Source organism: Equus quagga, chromosome 20 (assembly GCF_021613505.1).
Source record: "Equus quagga isolate Etosha38 chromosome 20, UCLA_HA_Equagga_1.0, whole genome shotgun sequence".
Taxonomy (NCBI): Eukaryota; Metazoa; Chordata; class Mammalia; order Perissodactyla; family Equidae; genus Equus; species Equus quagga.
Window position 1 is genome coordinate 17627277 of NC_060286.1, and position 17558 is coordinate 17644834.

The following is a 17558-nucleotide window of genomic DNA, read 5'->3' on the forward strand; positions in this document are numbered from 1 at the left end:
TAGACTACCCATTTAATACTGCAATTTCTTATGCTGGGTTTCTTAGATTTTTCCTTATTTATGATTTGTGACTCTGTTCTGTAGTTTATTTTAGTGTCTACCTTGAAGTTTGTATTTAGAATCTCGTGTATAATATAGTCTATTCTCTGGTGGTCTCTTACTTACTTGACCAATACTGATTTAGACCCTTTGCTCTTCACCTCCTAAATAATTATTTTCATTTTTTATTCCAACTCGTCTAATTAATTTGTAGTTAGAGTGCTAAGATCGTCCTTGTTTTGGTAGTTTCCTTACCTTTACCCTAATGCTATAGTTGAATATTTGCTATCCTGTTCTGGTTCTATCCATTGGTCTCCCTAGTCTGTGGATTGTGTCCCCTTTCTCCCTTTTTTCTTTTTTCAGGTATGAGAGCCTACTTGAGGATTTCTTGTAGTGGAGGGCTTTTAGTTACAAATTCCCTTAACTTTTGTTTGTCTGGAAAAGATTTAATTTCTCCCTCATATCTGAAGGAAATTCTTGCTGGATAGAGTATTCTTGGCTGAAGATTTTTATCCTTTAAAGCTTTGAATATGTCACTCCATTCTCTCCTAGCTTGTAGGGTTTCTGTAGAGAAATCCGTTGACAGTCTGATAGGGGCTCCTTTATAGGTTATTCTCTTTTTTTTTTCTTACTTCCCTGAGTATTCTTTCCTTATCTTTCCTTTTTGCCAATTTTACTACTATGTGCCGTGGGGTAGCTCTTTTTACATTGACAAATCTAGGAGATCTAAAACCCTCCTCTACACTCATTTCTCTGTCGATCCCTAGATTTGGGAAGTTCTCTTCAATGATTTCGTTAAGCACACTTTCTGCTCCATTTTCCTTTTCCATATTCTTGGGAATTCCTATGATCCTTATGTTCTTACTCCTCATTGAGTTCATTATCTCTTGGAGATTTTCCTCATTTTTTTAAATTCTTAGTTCTCTTTCTTCCTCTGTCTGGCACCATTCAGCCTGTCTGTCCTCGATTATGCTAATTTTCTCCTCTATGTTGTCTACACGGGCATTCAGGGAATCTGTATTCTGTTTTATCTGGTCCATTGTGTTTTTCATCTCAAGTAATTCTGTTTGATTCTTCTTTATGATTTCAATCTCTTTTGTGAAGTAACTCCAGAACTCGGCTTGTTTCTTTATCTTTCTCTCTACCTCATTGAGTTTTTTGATTATAGCTGCTCTGAACTCATCACTTAGTTTACCTAGTTCCAAGTCCTCAGGACTTAATTCTATGTTTTTATTGTTTTCCTTCTGGTCTGGGGCCTTTATAAATTGCTGGATGGTAGAGGAGCGGTTTTTTCACATGGTGGTAGAATTCAGTTGCAGTTACAGCCTGTCGCCACTAGATGGGGGTCGAGAGCTGCGTGTTATGAGCTCTCGGCCTTGGGGCAAGATGGCTGCGCCCACTGGCTTTGCTGGGGGGGAGGGTCTGTTACTCACACGCGCCGGTCTGGGTTCAGATCGGTTCTGTTCTCTGGTCTCCCAAGGCCCTTGATTTCCCCGCGGATGGAAGCTTTCCCCCGTCAGCGGGTCTCCACTGAATCAGCGGCAGGAGTCCTGGATGATCCCCCGGTAATGCGGCCCCTCCCCCGCTCCCTCCCGACCCACACTGCAGCGATCGCAGACTCTAGGGGAGGGAGCGATGTTCTCTCCTACCCTTCCAGCGCCTCCGAAGGTGTAAAGCAAGGTTTATGTTCTCCGCCTTCTTGGTATTGTAGGTCTCTAACGAGCTGGCATTATGTTTATTCTCTGAAATTCAGTTCTTCCAATCTTTTGTTGTATGTTGGAGGGGAGAGAATCCCGGGTCAGCTCACCCCACCATTTTGCTCAGCCCCCTCTCCTGGATGAATATAGTTTTAATTGGAATATGTGAATTTGTTTTTCTTTAGTAAAGGATTGAATTCTGAGTATTGTTTTTTTAAACAAACTTTTTTCTTTTTAAATTTTATTTATTTGTTTATTTAATTTTGAGGAAGATTAGCCCAGAGCTAACATCTGCTGCCCGTCCTCCTCTTTTTGCTGAGGAAGACTGCTCCTTAGCTAACATCCATGCTCATCTTCTTCCACTTTATATGTGGGACGCCTGCCACAGTATGACTTGCCAAGTGGTGCCATGTCCGCACCTGGGATCCAAACTGACAAACCCTGGGCAGCCAAAGTGGAATGGGTGCACTTAACTGCTGTGCCACTGGGCCGGCCCCTAAACAAGCTTTATTCACTTGTAGCTTTCTTCAGATTTTTAGTAATGTTTTAACTGATTTCTCTGTGTTTAGTTTCCTCTCATCTGTTGCAGTACTGCCTGTATTTCTAAAACATAAGTAGAATTTTGAATTTCTTACCATTTAAGGCTCATATTCTTAGCATGGCATTCAAGGTTTGCTCCATTCTACCTTTCTAGCTTCCCACATCGATCCTGTTCCATGTCAGTCATATATCCCTACAAACTTCCTTTGTGCTTTGCTAACATCTTATGTCCCTGTTGTCCATCCAGGCTACCTGTTGAAATTCTATTCATATAGTTATAATTAAAGTGTTATTTGATTCATATAGCTTTCATCATTCCTGGCCTCAATTCATCTCAGGCAGGATTAAATCCTCTCTTGCCACATAAAGCAGTTTTTTACTGTTATGTTAATTTGCGGTGTAGTATATGTTGTTTGTGTCTCTCCATTTCTCACAGCCCCTTGTACCCTATTTCATTCCCATATCCTCCTCCATTCTCTAATTGCAAGATAGAAAGTACAGTAAGTTCACAGACTGTGTCTCTTCATCTTGTACCTCCGTAGAACCTAGGACAACTTCTTGCTCATAGCAAGAATGGAATAAACATTTATTGGATAACAATTGCAGTAATATTGCTCACCTGATAATCTTACTGTCTTTACCTAGCTATTACATAAGGAAATGATAAAATGCAGTTTCTCTAGAGTATAAATTGTATCTCAGAGCAGCAGTATTGTCTGTGACATCACTAAAACCTTAAAAAAAAGAACAACTGCAATGAGACTTTTCAGATTTTCCTTGCTGTGATAACTGAATTCTTATTTAAAAATAAAGCACGGATTCAGTGTCTTCAAAGTTCATTGTAGAATTCCCTGGGACTCATCGTTTGAGTGTTTTAATCATTAACTTGTGAGGTGGTTTAATTTGTAGCCTTTGCAAATGGTGTACATGAGGCAAATCACTGTGTATTTGTATAAATAAGGAAATGCACAATTGTGTGACTTTGATTCAATCTGTAATCACTGTTAGCGAGAGGAAACACAATTTTGTTTATGTCTTCAAGAATGGAATTGAAGCCATCTCCCATAAAAACAGAACAGTTGTTTCAAATGGAATTCAAATTAACAGACATGACTTCTGGGTATACTTGGCTTGGTTCCCAGAGGTACTTGAAATCACAGGACAAACAGCATGTTTTCCTGGAATGTCAATTTTATTCAACAATATTGATAAAAAGAAAAAGTCTAGCAATTCTATCAGATAAAAAAATGTTTTTTTTCAAATAAATATAACTGTTGTGGAGTAGATTACAGGTTTACAATGATTTTTCAAGATAAAATATGAGAGGGTACTTGTTTTTTCTCCTTTGTTATTGATTTGTTGGAGAGATTTAGAAAATAGTGATCCACAGTGGATGATTTGAGAATGAGACATTGAGAAACTTCTGTTACTTTATTTAGGCGTTTTCCTGACTCTCAGGCAAAAGAGAAAACACAATTAGTTGTATAGTTCTCTGACTGAAAAAGAAACACAAGTTTTTCTAGAAAGAGTGAGATAATTTTCCTGACCCAGAATTTTAAGAGGAATTATGTGCCTGTCTAACACTTCACTTGAATGTTTTTATTTAGATTTTGCAGAATTTGTAGAGGCAGCTTTTTTGAGTATTTGAGTATAGTTTTCAAAGACTATTTCATTTGAGGTAGCTGTGCTGATCTATTCTATGTCCTGTTGATTTCTGGCTGTTCAGCAATAGCAATATAGGAGTAGATTATCTGTTTGATGGCCACAAGTAGTAGTTGTTGACTACACATTCAAGAACGAATTCTGGCAAGTGTTGGAAGTACAGATAATCTCTGGAAAGAGCCGCTTGTATTACATTTTAATTACGGACAGATGCTGGAAAACTTCACATCTTTGCCTGGAAATTAGTCTGGTTGAGCCTACGTTTTCTCAGAAGAAAGAGCTCTGTGTTTGCTTCAGTTCCCAAAGAAGGCCTTGTTTTGAACTCTAGAAGTCAGTGCCAAAGAGTGAGTCTAGAAGAGCTGTCTTTCAGCTTTACAACCAGTAGCTTTACTATTGAAGCTTTTGATACCTCTGAAAAGAGCCAAATAGGTTGGCCACATAAACACCTTAGATATTCAGTTGATTTCTGTGATCCTCTTGTGCTGCTAAACCCTTTACCTTTTGCTGCTCAGTATTATTGAATGCACTGTTTCTAAAACAGAAGCAGAAACTGGAACTCAGGAAATTGTTTATGGTTGAGGAACCAGAGGTAGAGCTCAAGTTGAAACCAAAAATAACTTTTCCTTCCATGATAAACCTAGTTGTTTTTATTTTTCTTACATTAACAATCAGTTAAGAGATTTGGGCTAATAAACTTTCCTTCTAAAAATGTACATTTTCTCCATAGATCAAGGGACAATAGTCATTCGCAAGGTAGTGTGAATTAGTTCACTCCAAGTGCTTTATTTGTAATTTAGGTAAGACCAGTTACAGTAATATTTAAATTTTGATGTAGGATGGTGGTGGTAGGGAATTTAGGGGCTGTGGGTATTTTTAGATGAGTAGGCTTTGGATTTACTAACTCCACTTCTGTCCTTATACTTAGACAAGCATGGAGATGTAGAACATTCATGGAAAGGAATTTAGTTTGTAGGGAAAGTGCTAAAGGCAGACTGGATGCTAGCTCATACAGCATATTTTCATAATAAAGAATTGAGGTCTCAACTGCTGAGAGTTTGAGTTGAAATAGCCATCTGTGTTTCAGGACCAACAGTTTTAGTGACAAATTCTGGGGGGTTAATTCTTAAAACCCATGGAGAAGCAGAGTATCACTGAAGGGGTTTTAGTGAAAGTTGCATGATGACTTTATTGTGATATATTATTAATTTAAGAAAGGAACACATCACCACAATTAGAGTTTACAATATTTTTGGTAAATAATTTTAACAATTTAATTACAGTTCTTGGGTAAAGCATCTTGTCTTTGTCCAAGATGCTGAGTTGAAAGTTGGCTACAAGAAGATTGGATGAAGAGGGAGGTCTGAGAAAGTAAGAAACTCACAGCGGTCCATTGTGTAATACCACATAATGACTTATAATGAAGTTATCTGTGTCATAACCTCTTATGCTATATTGTTAAATGCTTGAGGGCAAGGTTATTTCTTTTTTCAATTTTGAATTTTTTGCCATCTCATGTAGTGTCCTGTCTACCCAGTAGGCTCCTAAGAATTTGTTGAGCAAATTAATTTAAAAAATAAATGCTTGTTGAATAAGTATCCGTTAGAGATAGCTTTCACAATGCTGGTGGTTGAGTTATGAAATCACTGCTAGGTTATACTAAGGAGCCACAAGGCATGAAATTCACCCCAAATAAAGTTGCATGCATTGTGACCAAGAGACAGCATTTGTGCAGAAGAGCTGGTTTTTGTTTGTGTCTGAAAATGTGCACAGTATGTTTTTATTAAGTAAATCGATAAATACTTTGGGGTATGTGTATATATATAGTTTTAAATTACAAAAGTTTTTGTATACTTAGACCTTTATATTTATCTTGTTGCTTCTTTGTCATACTTTTCTTTCTCAGTTTTAAGAAGAGAGGAGTTGAAAGTAACTTGAAATTATCCAAAGTTTTGAGGTCACTCTCTAAATTTTGTAGTTCGACTGGATTAATTCCTTACCTAGGGGGCTTAAAATAAAACTAAGAAATAAGACAACTAGTAGCATGTTAGAAGCCAGCAATTTTTTTTTTCACAATCTAGACTTATTTTAAAAAATAATAAAGTCCTACAAATAGTTACTTATTGGTGAGAAGTATTAAAACATGAATTTTACATATTTATTTTTTATAATGTTACATATGCAAGTCATGGGGAGAAAGATTTGTGTGATATTTAGAGTTGATTGATTCTTAGTGTATAAGTGTAAGATTTTTATAAGTGGTATCTCACATTATAGAAACTGTAGAAAGCAGAGGGAAAAAAGGAAGCCATCATTCAATCATCTGGTGCTGTCTAGTGTTTTTTGTATGTTTAACCTATACGTGCTTTTGTTTATTTTAGATGGTGGCTATTATAGTGTATGTAAAATTGTATTTTGCTTTTTTCACCTAATTAAATTTTCAACTGTTGAATGAGTTATTTAGTGAACATCATTACTTTGTGCAAGTATTGAGCAAGACAATCTGAAAAATTGTGAAAGCTTTGCAGATGTGTAGTATGCTAGTCCTATGAATTAATCTTTCTGTAGCTGGTTAGGGGTCAGAATATTAGCTATCAACAGAAGAAAAGAAAAGATGTTGATAAAGTACCAGTATCTAAGGAAAAAACTATAAAACAAATGAAGTTTTGTGAAGTTAAGAATAAAACCACGTATGCATTTAATAGGATCACCTAGATGTTTTGGAGAAAACATGTTTGTTTTGTGTATTAACTCTTGTTTTAGAATGATTTTCATTTTCTTGTTTGATTTTATCCCTTCCTACCCTGAATTTGCCTTGGTTTTTTTTTTAAGAATGCCAGGCCAGAAACTGTCACTAATGATGATGAAGAAGCCTTAGATGAAGAAACAAAGAGAAGAGATCAGATGATCAAAGGGGCCATTGAAGTTTTAATACGTGAATACTCCAGCGAGCTCAATGCCCCTTCACAGGAGTCAGACTCTCACCCCAGGAAGAAGAAGAAGGAGAAGAAGGAGGACGTATGTGTTACTGAGTTCTGACAGCAGGGTCATTTCTACACTTTGCTTTTTATGCTGTCATTTTAGTGATTTCATTGCATTTCAGCTTTTGAGGGGAAAACAAAATGACTAGCATTTATAACAATATACTCTTAAGCCTAATTTGACTGTTTTACCAACTAACTTCCTAATTTTTTTACGAAAACAGTCCTGTTTTGTTTGTTTGAAATGCATTGGCATGGAAGCATGTGTTTATCTGTGGATTCAAATTAAGTAAGAAAAAAAAACTTGAGTGATGAAGTAGGAACTGATATTAAAGGGTGTAAAGTAAGATTTTTTTGGTTTTGATTTTCTTTGGCCATGAAGGGGCTGGCCTTGTTTGCCTTACTCCCTAATTGTTGTTCTGTTCCTGCTCCAGGCACAATGCCAGGTCACCTTCACTAAGTATTTTCATGGATTCTTTAATTTTTAGCTGACTTGCTTCTAAGCCACATCTCATTTCCCTCCACGGACAGTAATGCTGTTGAACTTCTAACTGGAGGACTATGAAAGAGCAGCACAAGATGAAACACTCCTCCCCAGTGTATTATATTATCACCGCTCTTTGTCAGCTTAAGCTGATTGAACAGTGGGAAGTCAAGGTTGAAAGAAAACATTTGGTTTTCTTATACTTAGTTCTTTTGGATAAACTTAAAGAAATTACGGGGAATTCTTTTTAAAATATTGCGAGTATGGGGCCAGCCTGGTAGCATAGTGGTTGGGTTTGTGTGCTCTGCTTCGGTGGCCCAGGGTTTGTTGGTTTGGATCACTGGTGCAGACCTACACACCACTCGTCAAGCCATGCTGTGGTGGCGTCCCACACCTAAAAAGGAGAAAGATTGGCACAGATGTAAGCTCAGGGCCAATCTTTCTCACCAAAAAAAAAAGGAAGTATGTTATATGCTTGGATTGTATATGCCATGAAAAAGTACTATAAAACATACATATTGTGATTTAATATAAACTGATAGTCATGGTTTATATTATTTTGGATTTGATTCCCTTATTAGGCCATCTTCAGTTTTCTTTGTGGCCAAATACATATTTATTACTTGACTTGTTCCTCATGTGGTCATAAAAAACGGGTCTAGTGAAGGTCCAGTCACTGGGAATGTTCATTGGTAGAGTTAGTCACATATTAGGGTCATTGAGGCCTATAGAGTTTGTTCTTCTTTCCTCATTAATAGGAAAGAAGAAAATACCTAGACCTATTTGGTTGGTATGGGTTGGGAGGAGAGGATGAAAGAGATCCTGCTTCTATGGCAGGAATTGCAGGTAAATTTTGTTGGTATAATTGTTTTGTATATCTTGGAGGGGATCAAGGTAAAAGCCCTGCTAGCATGAGACTCTCCTTATTTCATTAGACGAGGGAGTTGGAGGGAGAGGAGGTGGTGGGTAATGGTAGGAGTTATAGAGAGTAGTGAACATTTTTTTATTATTAAGTAATTTGAAATCAAGAAACTCACAGAAATCTAGCATTACTTATAGTATAAACATAGCATTGTTTTGCAAATAATGTGAACTTTCGTTTGTTTGTTTTTAAAAATCTTTGGATTTTTCTGCAGATTTTCCGCAGATTTCCAGTGGCCCCATTGATCCCTTATCCACTCATCACTAAGGTTCGTTTATATTGTAGGCTTTGACAATAACTAGATTTACTGCTAATTGCCAGTTTTATGATTCTTGTCCGTTTGATTTTTCACGCCTTAGGTCATTAGATTTGTTACTATAAAAGTTCTACTTATTTATTTACTCTTATCTTTTGTTAAGACCTATACAGAATATCTAACCTTTAGTTTTTATCTTTTTGTGTTGATGTGGATTGATCTTTATACGTTCTCCTCTGTCCCCCTTGTCTTTTAGGAGGATATAAATGCTATAGAAATGGAAGAAGACAAAAGAGACCTGATATCCCGAGAGATCAGCAAATTCAGAGACACACACAAGGTAGTATTCTTGTTTATTCACTTAATACCAATCTAGACTTTTTACAGAATCCAGAGCAAAACAGACAAAAAAACAAAAAAGAAAAAAACAAAAAAAAACCTTACAGTAGAATATAATTTTAAATGCTTTTTATAGGTTTAATTGAAATTTAGATAGAAACAAACAGAAGACCAATACCATATTAAAGTGGTTCTTGACATTGTACTTAGTTTTTTCAGTTACTGACTATACAGTCATCTCACTTTAATATGAATAAAAGTTAATATTATTTTTAGATTTCAACATAAACATCAAAGTCAGATTTAAACTAGATTCAAGGGGGCAGCAGGATAACATACACTGTAGTGTATTTCTGGGAACAGTTATTTAACTTAATCTTAGGAAAACCTTTTCTTTAGAGCCGAGATTAAAATTTAAGATTTATATTTGTATAGATTTAAGTTGAGAGGGGGAGATATTAAAAAGTAGGTCAGTGGTTACCAGACTTACCAAATTTTAGATGCATGGAAGAACTGTAAATTCCCATAAAGCTAATCTATTCATTGACCCCCACCATTATGATAGAGATCATATGGTGACTAATGCAAGATGAAACTCTCAGCTTGGAAAGTAACAAGGAATAGGATGTAAGTATGAGCTTCTGTTTTTTATTATATTTATGGATGCCCCCTCAGAAAAATATGCAAAGGGGTAACTGGCTTGGAAATGGGTATTTGTGCATAGTAAATCCCACTCACGAGTTTTGCCTATTGAAAGCTTCTCTCAATGACAGTGCATCTGTGAATGTTTGCTGGTGTTGAAGGTGATGCTTACGGACGGTGAAGTGCAAACACTGCATGAAATGTATTTTGATAGAGATAATAAGATATTATTGGTTCTTATAAGACTGAGTGACCTTTAACTCAGTGAAATGTTAAGTGTTCGTTTTGTCTTTTATTCAGTCTTATTTTTTCTTAAATCTTTCAAAATCCCAAGTTGACAATTAATGCCATTGAATCAATGCTGCTGAACACTTATCCAGACACCCAGCCCTAGCTCACATACACAGTGCTTTTTCAGGAATTAAATGTCTAAAAGCACAAATGTAGTTCTCCCAAATTAATTTTGAGAGTTAAAAAGGTAGTCTGTGGGAAGTCATTTTAGAGGAATACTTTTGGTTAGGTCAATACTCAAATTCAGGGTCTGAGTAAGCTTGAAAATGGTATATAGTTGTGTGTGTGGTTTACCCCCTTTTTGTTGTTATTTGTTAACTCCTGTCATATCATTGGTAAAGTGTGAGGAAATTGTGTTCAAAAAAAATTATTTCAAAAATATTTGCTTCAGAGTTTGAGAAGCTGTCAGGCATTTGACAGCCTTAGACTTAACCTCACTGCGGGGTGAATGTTTTGGATTTCCAAAATGTGCTTTAAGAAGAAATCAAAATGAAAAAGAAAAAAAGTTATTTTTATTGGGTGGTATGGTTAAAGGGGATGTTTGAAACTCCAGTAATAAAAAATGAGCTCAGTGAACCTTTGCATGTTTTGGTATGAGTTTATTAAATAACCACAGACTGTCAGGGTATCAGCGTGGCAGGGGGCGTCCATTTACAGCACGGACGAGTCTGAAGAGAGAATAAGGTAAGATTTATGATTTTTTTTCTGTCCTTTCCTCTTCGTTATTTCATTACTTTCTTATGTCTTTTTAGATTCACTTCATTTCTTCTTTCTCTAGTCTTTGTCTTAAAATATATATATGTGTGTGTATCTATTTACTGCATATATAATCTTTTAGAAATGCATTTAATGTGGACCAGATTCACTCACTTTTCATTTAATTAAAACAAAATTTTTGAAATGAGTTCTGAAACAAATTATTATTTATGTAAGTGGAACTGTACACCTAAGAAATAAGTAGTGCAGTGAATAAGTGAGTAAAAAAATTGAGGAATTCTACAAAAGAAATTATTATTGGAACAGCTAAAATAATCTGTAAGTATTGATTATCTCAGAAATAAACAAATTTCTTTATAAGTGTATGACACTGAGGTAAGTTTTATATAGTCTAACCTCATTTTACAATATAAATTTTATATTCCATTAGATCTGTTTCAGAAATTAGAATTTTCCCCTTTAAATAGCTTTCAGTTTCTGTCCTGTTTCCATTTCTTTTCTCTTACCTTTGTAATTTCAATGTATTCAGTATTAGCTTTGCCTATGTTCTACTTTGATATAGACTGGCACAGCAGCTGAATATATTGATTTCTCATGCATTAGCTTTTCTTTCATAATCCTCTATCAGTTCTCTGATCCATGAGCAAGAGAAAAAGTATAACAGGTAAGATTGCTTTTTAAAGTTGTTTTAAATGCTTTACATGACTGAGAAAAGAAAAAAAATGCACATTTTATTGTTGCAGTTTAAATTTCATTTCGGTGACACTAAACATGAAACCAAAAGGATAAATGTGTTTTGTTTTTGTTTTGTTTTTCCTGTTTGGGGTATTTTTTTTCTGAGTTTGTGTAGAAACCGTGTGGTACACTGGTAATCTTGTCAGGGTACAAACTTGGTCTGACTTTGTTATTTGGTTTATTTGTGAACCATGTACTTGCTCTTCCTCCCAGAAACATAGCTTGTAGGCAAGGTTAATCCAGTGTTGGCGATCCATGTCCTAGCACAACATCTGTAAGTTAATACACAATCGTTCCTTCCAAGGATGGATTTATCACTGTTGATATATTTTTATTGTCTTATAGGAATAATGGGCATAAATATGTTGCTTTTAAAATTAAGTTAAATGAAAATATTACAGTTATGTACATTTTTGCTTGAAGTGAGTGATTTTCAAACTTTTTGTATTTGGTGGGCTGTCCATCTTGTAATGGTGGGAGTAAATGTTTCCATAGATAATAGGTCAGATCTTGGCTGAATTCAGCTTGTCTCTTGGAGGGTGGGCAAACCAGAGTGCAGAAGATTATTTAGTTGCATTACAGTGACTTGACTCTCCTCCCCCATATCCCCTTTAAAACCTTCAACTAGTAACCTTTAGATAATGGGAAGTCTGGGGTTATAATTAGTATCCAGTAGTCCTACTGATTTACAGAAATTCATAATGGGAAGAATTACATTTTAGCAAAGTGATTGTATTTCTAGAAATTATTATGAACCACCACATTCCTCATAATTATTTTAGTTACTGGCCAGCCACACTTGACATAGTCTCCCAGCATCCAAGATTGGAGATTCCTGGTCTGTGTAGAGTATATGATTTTGCACGAAATCTGTCTAGTCTTGTAATTTCTTCAGTTTAATTTGTCAAGTAAAACCACAAGTATTTAATATTAAAGTACCAGTGGTTTGGTTTTTTGTTCCCAATGTTGGGCATTGCGCCGGGAAAAATTTGAATACTAGAGCTACAGAATTAACTCTAAAAGTACTTTTATTGGTTTCTAGAAACTGGAAGAAGAGAAAGGCAAAAAGGAAAAAGAAAGACAGGAAATTGAGAAAGAACGGAGAGAAAGAGAGAGGGAGCGTGAAAGGGAACGAGAAAGGCGAGAACGGGAACGAGAAAGGGAAAGAGAACGTGAACGAGAAAAGGAGAAGGAACGGGAGCGGGAACGAGAACGGGATAGGGATCGTGACCGGACGAAAGAGAGAGATCGAGACCGCGATCGAGAGAGAGATCGGGACCGCGATCGAGAACGGAGCTCAGATCGGAATAAGGACCGAAGTCGATCAAGGTAAGGCTTTGTAGAACTTACTGGTTTCCCGATAGCTTTAGTAGAACTGCAGGTTGGTACTCTCTAGGACCTTTTACATCTATGTGATGAGAGGACTTCCTTAGAACAGAGCATGCCTGGCTTGCTCTCTCACACACATGTAAAAACATTGGTTAAAGTAACAATTTTCAACGTTAGTGTTAGTTTCTGTGTGAAGCCGGTTTTTACACAGACCCAGAACACACCAACTGTCCACCCAGTATTCCAGGCTGACATGATTCCTTTGTCTCCCTGGTTCAGTGGGCACTTTTTGTAGTCATGTTTCATTGAGGTCCCATGTACTGGGAAAGCAGCTTTTAGCACCACTGCTTTGAGCCCCTGGTCTCTTCATTTGGTCCTGTGGCCCACTGGATGTCCACAACTCTCCTCCTAGGCTTTAAATTTACTCTCTTTATTTATGGCTCCTAGTAAATTCACCTTGTTTTTGTTTATTTTAAAATTTTTCTTAATTATATTGAATTCATTTGATGAATTGTCTCAAATTCCTTAGGAATGAGGTGGAGCAGAAATGAACAAAAAGAAGGAAATGGAGAAGGGACAGAGTAGAAGGAGGGAAAAGAGGAAACCTCTCCTTTTCTTTTTCAAGCTAGTTTTCAATGTACATTTTCTGTATTGCAGATTTTCTACCTGATTGTAGCTGAAGGGGAGGTCTGCTTTAGGTCAGTCCACCATTTGTTGGAACTGGAAGTTCAGTGCTCTTAATCTTTAGTGGGCATTAAAATTCTTCCCTTCCTTCCTCCCCTGGAATAATGATTATCCTCTTGAATAATCATTATTGAGAATTTGACATGTATAAAACCAGTGTTTTTATGCTTTTATTACAGATACGAATCCATAAACAATATATTCTTTCAAATGTGTATACATATATGTGTTTAATTAGATTCATGGCATCATACTCTATATATTCTGCAGTCTCATTTTATCACTCTGAATTAAATATTTGAGAACGTCTCATTGTTGATATGTAGGGGTTTTTTTTTCCCTTAAAGATTGGCACCTGAGCTAACAACTGTTGCCAATCTTCTTTTTTTTTTTCCCTCCTTCCTCCCAAAGCCCCCCAGTACATAGTTGTATATATTGTAGTTGTGAGTGCCTCTGGTTGTGCTATGTGGGACACCGCCTCAGCGTGGCTTGATGAGTGGTGTCATGTCTGTGCCCAGGATCCAAACCGAACCCGGGCTGCTGAAGTGGAGCGTGTGAACTTAACCACTCAGCCATGGGCCTGGCCCCTAGTATTTTGGGTTTTTTTTCTTTTCTGAGGAAGTTTTGCCCTGAGCCAACATCTGTTGCCAATCTTCCTCCTTTTTTTTTGGCTTGAGAAAGATTAGCCCTGAGCTAACAACTGTGCCAGTCTTCCTCTATTTCATATGTGGGTTGCCGCCACAGCATGGCTGACAAGTGGTATAGTTCCGTGCCTGGCATCTGGACCTGTGAAGCTGGGCCACTGAAACAGAGTATGCCGAACTTAACCACTAGGCTGTGGGGCTGGCCCCTGATATATAGTTCTAATTTATTCGTGCATCATGCCAAAATGCTCTTTTTCCACACCTGTGCCAACAACACGTTTATTCCTTGATCACTAATGAAGTAGATTATCTTTTAACGTGTTCATTAGCCCTTTATATTTCTTCTTAAAATTTTTTAAAATTTTTGTTTATTTTTGTGAGGGAGATTGGCCCTGAGCTGACATCTGTTACCAACCTTCTTTTTGCTTGAGGAAGATTGTCCCTAAGCTAACATCTGTGCGAGTCTTTCTCTGTTTTATATGTGGGAGTCCGTCACAGCATGGCTTGACAACGGTGTGTAGGTCCATGTCCAGCATCCAAACCTGCGAACCCCAGGCCACCAAAGCAGAATGTGAGAACTTAACCACTATGCCACTGGGCTGACCCCTGTATTTCTTATATCCAAGCTTTTTTGTTTTCTGAGATACCTATAAGGATTAACTTTTAATTTAGAATAGAATTCAGATTTTGAGGCTAGGTTTATGGTCTGTTTCTTATATGAACTTAGAGGAGTTTAAAATTGTGCAGAAATCAAACGCTAAATTCTGGCTTGTGAGTTTGTATATGGTTTCATAATATATGTTGTCTTCCTTTCCCTTGGTTTTTAAAAGAAAACAGGAAGGAGACTGACTGGTGTTTTTAATCTTTTGTTTACGTAGAGAAAAGAGCAGAGATCGTGAAAGGGAACGGGAGCGAGAAAGAGAGAGAGAGAGAGAACGGGAACGAGAAAGAGAACGGGAGCGAGAGAGAGAGCGAGAAAGGGAACGGGAGCGTGAGAGAGAGAAAGACAAGAAGCGAGACAGAGAAGAGGATGAAGAAGATGCATATGAACGAAGAAAACTTGAAAGAAAACTCCGGGAGAAAGAAGCTGCTTATCAAGAGGTAAATTAAGGAAATGCTTTTATTCTTTTCTTTTTAAAGATTGGTGCCTGAGCTAACATCGGTTGCCAATTTTTTTTTTCTTTTCTTTTTCTTCTTCTCCCCAAAGCCCCCCAGTACATAGTTGTATATTCTAGTTGTAGGTCCTTGTAGTTGTGCCGTGGGGCACGCTGCCTCAGCATGGCCTGATGAGTGGTGCTAGGTCTGCGCCCAGGATCTGAACCGGTGAAACCCTGGGCCGTGGAAACAGAGCCCAAGAACTTAACTACTCAGCCACTAGGGCCAATCCCGGAAATGCTTTTATTCTTAAAGCTTGGTGCTTAGTAGGTTAATCAAAAATTTTAGAATCCTTTGTATACATTTTGAAAGCTTTGACAATTTTCTTTTTAGCGCCTTAAGAATTGGGAAATCAGAGAACGGAAGAAAACTCGGGAGTATGAGAAAGAGGCTGAAAGAGAAGAAGAAAGAAGAAGAGAAATGGTAATATTCTAGGTCAAAAATAAGTGATTTTTTCAGATGAAAATCAGATCAAATCTTAGCTTTTAACTAGAAGTAATTTTATAATTAAAATGTACAAGCTCCCTATATAATATAATTTTTATATATGTCAAGTAACCTTGATACAATTTTAGTACACCAGAATCTTTCTTCCTCCTATTTGTCACATTTTTGCTACCTATAAACAAAATTATCTTTTAGCGTACTGTCAAAGTACATCCGTCTTAGAGTAATATATAAAATGAAAATTTATAGAACATTCTTTAAGATTCTGCAACATTTTTGAATTTGAGTAGGCTTTGATATTGTTCTATATTGGTGTAGTACATGTGGATGAAGGAAATAGTGTCATGAGAAGACCTGTTTTTATAAATCCAAATGATTGTCTTCTGTATATAACATTTATGAGTTATAGTTTTCCCTTATGTTACTATATTATCCTTTCTTTGAACTACATGATAATCATAAAAAATGAATCTTGTTGTTTGCATTTACACTGACTGATAAACGTAAGTAAAGCAATTGGCGTAGGTTGTTACTAAGTAAAATGACAAGAAGATTATTTTATCATAGTATTTGCTTCAGTAGTATGTTCCATGTGTTCTGTCTTTGCCAGAATTTCATGAAAGTTTCTTTATCTCCAGTTTGGAGATTATTCTTCCAAAAACTTCACTGAAGTTAGGAATCTTCTTCAAATAGCTTTTGAACATGAGACATAGAGGGAATTTTTGTAAGTAACCAAAAGGGTGCATGCAGCAACTAGATAGACAGTATGGGTTTTCCAGATAGTAGCTCCTCTAACGTCATAGAATTATTTACAGTAATTTTAATTTCCGTGGATTGTAGCTCCCATTCTAGAATTTCTTTCATTTGTAGGTTAGAAAATAGTAAGAGACATAGTTATTTGAAGAAATGTTTGCTATCAACAACATTGTGGAATCAATTTGAAGTGATTTTGCTTCTTACAAGCAAATCTGAAACCTGTCTTTCTAGAGAAGAATTTCCTATTAGTTATATTTTTATTTGGGAACTTTTAAAAAATCTGATTACAAAAGCAGTTACTTGCTCATTATGAAAATGTTCAAGTAACAGAAGTATGTGATGTAAAAAGTGAAAGTTTCTACTCCTCAAGAGTAGTAACTTACATTTATATTTTAGTGTATACCTTTTGGGCCTTCCTCTGTTTTGTTTAGATTTTGTAAGTGTTGTCATTGCTACCTGACAGTCAGCTTTCATTCATTTGGCAGATTTTGAGTATATATTGTGTACCAGCCTTTTGCTAGGTACTGGGCATAGAAGAGTAACTACTAATGCTTCTAACTTTGAAACAAATGCGTAGTATTGTCAGAGAGATAAGGTCGTTACTGTAGCGCATGTGTGAGTATTTAACGTATGATAAAGATGTGTTCACAGTATTTTGGGAGTACAGAAAAGAACCACTAATTCTACCTAGGGTGAGGAGTTGGCCATGGGTAGATGGTTAGATCGGGGAAGTCTTTACAGAGAGGTAGCATTTGAACTAGATGAAATGTGTTAAAATTTTACTGTAGTCAGAAACCTACCATTATCTGCTTTGTATATAGATATAATAGTTGTTGATATAATGGATATAGATTTACATTATAAATATGTATTTAGTTATATAGTATGCATACAATCATTAGATATAACTGCTGTTAAATATAATAGTTGTTCTATTTGAAATTCTAAAAATAGGAGTAAGAGATTTCATGTATTTTCATTCTTTGTGTACTCAAAGTTAGGTAGGCATTACCTGTAGATTAATGCATGAATGTGATTTAAATTTGTAATTCTGTAGTTCATAAAAACCACTTCTTATGGCTTCATCTACCTACAAATGAAATATAAAATATTTTTGTCCAGTTAACAGATTCAATGAGATCACATTCAGTTTTGTTTCTTGGTGGGTTCAGGTCTCATTAGAAAATAGTTACTGTACTTTGAAGATTATATTCAGAGAGGAAATTTATTGTAATACACTA

General features: G+C 36.2%; 1 protein-coding gene across 2 annotated transcripts in view; it reads left to right on the forward strand.

Annotated features, from left to right (window-relative positions):
- The window catches only part of RBM25 (RNA binding motif protein 25), a 59921-nt gene that overhangs the window by 27923 nt on the left and 14440 nt on the right, over positions 1-17558 (forward strand). For both annotated transcript variants that reach the window (XM_046647240.1, XM_046647241.1), the window contains 6 exons: positions 6768-6953; positions 8537-8590; positions 8835-8918; positions 12345-12631; positions 14838-15060; positions 15448-15537. In XM_046647240.1, the coding sequence (XP_046503196.1) occupies positions 6768-6953; positions 8537-8590; positions 8835-8918; positions 12345-12631; positions 14838-15060; positions 15448-15537 (924 nt within the window). The remainder of the gene's footprint in view (positions 1-6767; positions 6954-8536; positions 8591-8834; positions 8919-12344; positions 12632-14837; positions 15061-15447; positions 15538-17558) is intronic.